General features: G+C 44.6%; 1 protein-coding gene across 1 annotated transcript; it reads left to right on the top strand.

The window, feature by feature from the left end:
- The first annotated feature begins 1,627 nt into the window (after positions 1 to 1,627).
- Positions 1,628 to 4,708, top strand: LOC127341429 (cysteine synthase). Its single transcript, XM_051367279.2, has 10 exons — positions 1,628 to 1,923; positions 2,241 to 2,350; positions 2,456 to 2,513; positions 2,613 to 2,876; positions 2,961 to 3,098; positions 3,178 to 3,229; positions 3,308 to 3,387; positions 3,586 to 3,645; positions 4,363 to 4,443; positions 4,550 to 4,708. The coding sequence occupies exons 1-10, from the start codon at positions 1,687 to 1,689 to the stop codon at positions 4,640 to 4,642; spliced, it is 1,173 nt and encodes a 390-aa protein (XP_051223239.1). The 5' UTR covers positions 1,628 to 1,686; the 3' UTR covers positions 4,643 to 4,708.
- The last annotated feature ends 709 nt before the right edge of the window (positions 4,709 to 5,417 follow it).

Here is a 5,417-nt window from a genome sequence, read left to right as displayed (position 1 = left end):
AGCTGTTTGTTGATTATAATTACCTAGTCTCTTCCATCATATCGATTTTTTTGGTTAAACTGACTAGAGCATGCAATTCCTACATAGTACCGAAACTACAAAGTTCTCGTTTCAAATCCTAACCAACACAATATTTAAAATAAATATTTGCGAACTCCCTAAAAAATCTAACGACACAAGCTCATGCAAATCTTTAAAAAAAAGACCCACCAGCCCACACGTGAGGGGAGGTATTGAATATAATTACTTAATATCTTCCACGAGATCAATCTTTTGTTTGAACTAACTAGAGCAAGCAATTCCTACAACTGACGCGGATTGGCCAGGCTACAATGCCACGGTCCGCGTGTCTCAAGCGCATGTCGCGATGCACTAGTGGAGCATGACGCGACATGTGCTAGTGTAGATTGGGCCAATTGACAGGAATGACCTCCATACGGGGAGACAACCAAATCTTAGGGGAACGCCGGGAGACAAGCATGTGCCATGGACAGGAATGACCTCCACTACGGGCCGCCTCCTCCTAACGGAGGAGGCCGAGGATGACGGCGATTGGAGCGACCAAAGTCGTACGATGACAAGATGGAAAGCCAGCAGGCTGCCAGAAAAGTGTTGTTGCCGCCACGCGAGGAGGTTGTCTTGAAGGACATGTCGGGACTCATGGCCACCATCTCACGTCTATGGCCGAGGCGGCCGTCGTCTCGACTCTAGCTCCAATTAGGGTTAGGGCTAGATTAGTTTAGTTTAAAGTTTCACCGTTTAGTTTAATTTCATTGAATTAAAACAACTCTTTAATTAAATTTGGCAATATTTTTTTAAACATTAAGTGTTTTTAAAGTTTAAACAACGGATCAAGGCTCCGTTGTGGCAGACTTCTCCATTGGTCCAAACATATTTTTTTTTGATCTATGTAACTTGTGTGTTATCAGTTACGGATTATCAAGATCAATTTTATGATCTTGAAAGTTTCCTAGATGCCAAAGCATCTGTACGTGGTCGAGGACGGACATATTTTGGGACTATCTGGATACAATCTCATTGTCGTCGTGGAGCACTATACGCCTATAAGTCGTTGGGAAGCTAGGCTTTCATTTCGTTTGTAGCATTTTGAAATGAATACATGTATTTGTTTTATCTACATTGTAATTTCAGAAATGAACACTTGTTTGGTTGCCACATGAATTGCAAGTGACAACAGAATTTAATATTGAATTTGTAAATGGCTTTCATAGAGAAACACAAATGACAAGTCTCAGCTTGAAATTATGTTTACCCATGGTGTCATTTTGTTGGATTTCCTAAATAAAATGATAGCCCAATTTTATGGCAACCAAACAATCCACCTGTAAAATTCCAAAATGAATTTCAGAATTCCAGACCCAAATAATAGATATCAAACGACTTCTTAGCATCCAACCCGGCGCAGTAGCTAAAGAGTCTTTTTCCATATATAAAAACAGAACAAATCATGAATTTAGGTATTTTCTGCATGGGGGATGAATGAATGAATTAAGCCCAGTCTACGGTCCCAATACATCCATCAACGTCTTTTGTTTTTGTATTTCTCGCGACAAAGAAAATACTCCGTACAGCACGAGATAAAAAGGAGGTGACATCCCATCCCACTAATTCGATTCCTCCATCCCCTCCGAGACCCACAACTCACCACTATCACCAGAGCCGAGAATGGCGCCGTGGTCACCTCCCGTCGCCGCCGCCGCCGCCCCGCAGGCGCAGCTCGGCTTCTCGCCCGCCCGCCCGGCGCACGCGCGGCAAGCCCTCCTCCTGCCGCCGCCGCTCGCCCGCAGGATCCCCCTCCTCGCCGTCAACACCGCCGCCAATTCCCCTGTATCACCGGCATGGAGGCGCCACGCGCTGGCCACCGAGGTCGAGGGCCTCAACATCGCCGACGACGTCACCCAGGTAACCAGCACCCACCGCCCCACTCCAGTCGCTCCGCCGCCCAGTCGTAGTAGACCTAGGATTCGGTTAGTCAACTCAGTTACTGACGCCACAAGCCTAGACTGAACAACCAGTATAAAGATTCATTTTTTTTGCGGGCAAGTATAAAGATTCGTTCACCCCGCGGGTTCTCCCCTTCATCAACTACTAGTACTGAGTAGTAGATCATATCGTCCTGAGTTCCACACGCACGGATTCATTATTACCAGAAAAGCATAGCATCGCGTCTCAGAAGATAGAGCAACTGTCTAAAGAAACTCTGTTAGATTTGATGGCAGCTCATCGGCAAGACACCCATGGTGTACCTCAACAAGATCGTCAAGGGCTGCGTCGCCAACGTCGCCGCCAAGCTCGAGATCATGGAGCCCTGCTGCAGTGTCAAGGACAGGTTGCATCAACATTCCTTCTTATATCCCTCCTCCTTGTTCCAGTTTCTTTCCCTTGATGGATAGACCGAGCAGCTAAACGTGCTTTCCGACCCGTTATGTTTCAGGATTGGAATCAGCATGATATCTGATGCCGAAGAGAAGGGTTTGATAACACCCGGGAAGGTGATTGATTGACCACATCTTCTGTCTTAACGCTGGCTTGCTTTCCCATGCTGCATCTCTCTTAATGATAATTATTATTTCTTCATGTTGTATCCGCAGAGTGTTTTGGTGGAAGCAACGAGTGGGAACACAGGCATCGGTCTTGCTTTCATTGCTGCCTCCAGGGGATACAAGTTGATTCTGACCATGCCCACGTCCATGAGCATGGAGAGGAGAGTTCTGCTCAAAGCCTTTGGCGCTGAGCTCGTCCTTACGGATGCCGCAAAGGGGATGAAAGGGGCCTTGGATAAAGCTACAGAGATTTTGAATAAGACACCGAACTCATACATGCTTGAGCAGTTTGACAACCCTGCCAACCCGAAGGTAGCAAGGAAAGATAGCTGCATTAATCTATCTATCTATATGCCCTCTAGCGATGTCTAACCTGCTTCCCCAATTTTCAATCAGGTACATTATGAGACTACCGGGCCAGAAATCTGGGAGGATTCAAAAGGGAAGGTGGATATATTCATTGGTGGAATTGGAACGGGTGGGACAATATCTGGTGCTGGTCGTTTCCTCAAGGAGCAAAATCCTGATATCAAGGTTTCTTCAAATTCTGCCCAAATAAAATGCGCTGTGTCTGCCCCACATATGTAGTCCTCATACAGCCACCTTTTTTTAGGTTATTGGTGTGGAGCCTACTGAAAGTAACATTCTCTCTGGTGGAAAACCTGGTATGTTTGCTGTCAGTTTTCCTCTGAGTTTGTCAAACATATGTTCTTTTCCTTACAACTGTTACCCCATTTGTGCAGGCCCACATAAGATTCAAGGCATTGGAGCTGGATTTGTTCCAAGGAACTTGGATAGTGACGTTCTAAACGAAGTAATAGAGGTCAGAGCTTATTCCAGTCTTATCTATTCCACCTGTGTAGTTATGTGTTCGGTTCTGTATCAGACAATAATCACTCCTCTTGCTTTCGTTGGTACTGTAGATTTGTTGGGATTGTTGTGTGGTTCTAGTTTCTTCGGATTATTACTGTGGCGTTCTCTTCTTATAGTTATCTCTGATTATGTTCTGCTTTTGTTCTAGATATCAAGCGACGAGGCTGTTGAGACAGCAAAGCAGTTGGCTCTCCAGGAAGGATTGCTGGTACGTAATTTCACATGTTGATACATTCTTTTGTGTGGTGAATACATTATATTGATGTGGCGTTCTATTTGATATATCGTCACTTCGTTGTAAACACGCGCATATGCTTAAAGAAAAGCAGGCGAATCATAACTTACATCATCCCAGTCCATGCATGTTTTCCCCCTTGGCTTTCTATTAAATGCAAGCACCTCACAGGTTTCCTTATATATCTTCTAGATATACTGACATGAAGTAGGCACCATGTTTGAGGCAGTGAAGTTGCTCCATTTCCCCATCTCAATGCTGCTATATCTACAATGCATTCCAGTACAATTTTGTCACGGTGCATCATATCCACCTTCAGTGGCATACTACTTCATGCAAGACATGCCAGGGTGTAGGAGATCACCATGTAATCTCATATTAGCAAAATCTCAAGTCTGTGTGTTATGTACCATTGCTTTTAAGGCGTCCGCCTTAGGACAATTAAGCAATGTTTAGGTGAAGCGCCCCCAGCGCATTAGATTTTTGCCTGCTTTAGGTCTGCTCTAGGCCCTTGATAGAACACCCCTCCAGCGTCTTAGGATGCCTTACCGCCTTAAAAGCCATGGTTATATACGGCTATTGCATTTCTCATGATCTGTAGTGGTTAAGCAGTAGGAGCCTGCTTATGAATGGGTCTCCTGTTGATTGTCCCTTAAGAATGCTGAAGTTGCATGTATGGATGCTGTGCAGGTTGGAATCTCGTCGGGTGCAGCAGCTGCGGCCGCCATAAAGGTCGCCAAGAGACCAGAAAACGCTGGGAAGCTGATAGTGGTAATTAAGCGTGCAACAACATTGTGTACTTTTTTACGAGCTAGAACATTTTTTTCGCAACATTGAATAATGACGCTGCTGTTTCGTGTGGACGACGACATTCCAGGTTATCTTCCCGAGCTTTGGCGAGCGGTACTTATCATCGGTGCTGTTCCAGTCCATCAGAGAAGAGTGCGAGCAGATGCAGGCTGAGGCATAGAACTTAGACTGCTGTATCATGTTTTTTGCTGGAATAAATAAGGCAGCATGGAAACTCTTGCACACAGATTTTTTTTTATTGCTTGTATGGAAGCAGTTATTTGTCCATTTCCATTGGAGGAGCAATGGTCGTTAAAAAAGAAGCAGTAGTCGGGCAGCACAGGCTGGCTATGTTGGGGTTTTGAATGATATTAGTTGAAAAACAATAAATCGGCTCTCATGTGTGCATCGTTAATCGGAACCCCACAAGAGAAAAAGGCTCCTCCTTTTTCTATGACATTGAACTTCTTAGTAATGGCTCTGGTGTCCGATGGAATCTTATTACTGTAATGATCAGCACCTCTTGAGCAGCCTAGAGAATCTTGACCTTAAATATATAGTTTCATGTAAAAAAGGTGCATAAATCGACCTGATGCAAAAGTTTTTACGACCATCATGGATTATATCATCACATACCACCATCATGCAAATCGTTGTCACATTTGTCGTTGCAGGTAATCTGGCACCAACCACTAGCAAGCGCACATACAGACTGCTTCCATCAATACAACATCAACCTCCCGGCCATTGGGTCAGATCACTTGAAGACCAGTGCCCTTAAAAGGCAGGAGTAACGAGAGACATATGCTTCAATAATTCATAGAAATCTCCTTGCGTTGGCGGAGAGCAAAGACACATCCGTGTATCGGTGTCATCTTTGCATTTCACTTGTAATCTCCTTCAAGTCTAGATTTGGGAGACATTGGGAAATAGTTCAACACTGATAGGCTAATGTA

This window comes from Lolium perenne, chromosome 3, assembly GCF_019359855.2.
Source record: "Lolium perenne isolate Kyuss_39 chromosome 3, Kyuss_2.0, whole genome shotgun sequence".
In the NCBI taxonomy this organism is placed as follows: domain Eukaryota; kingdom Viridiplantae; phylum Streptophyta; class Magnoliopsida; order Poales; family Poaceae; genus Lolium; species Lolium perenne.
The sequence above is the reverse complement of the archived record's forward strand: the minus strand, read 5'-3'. Positions and strand labels throughout refer to the sequence as shown.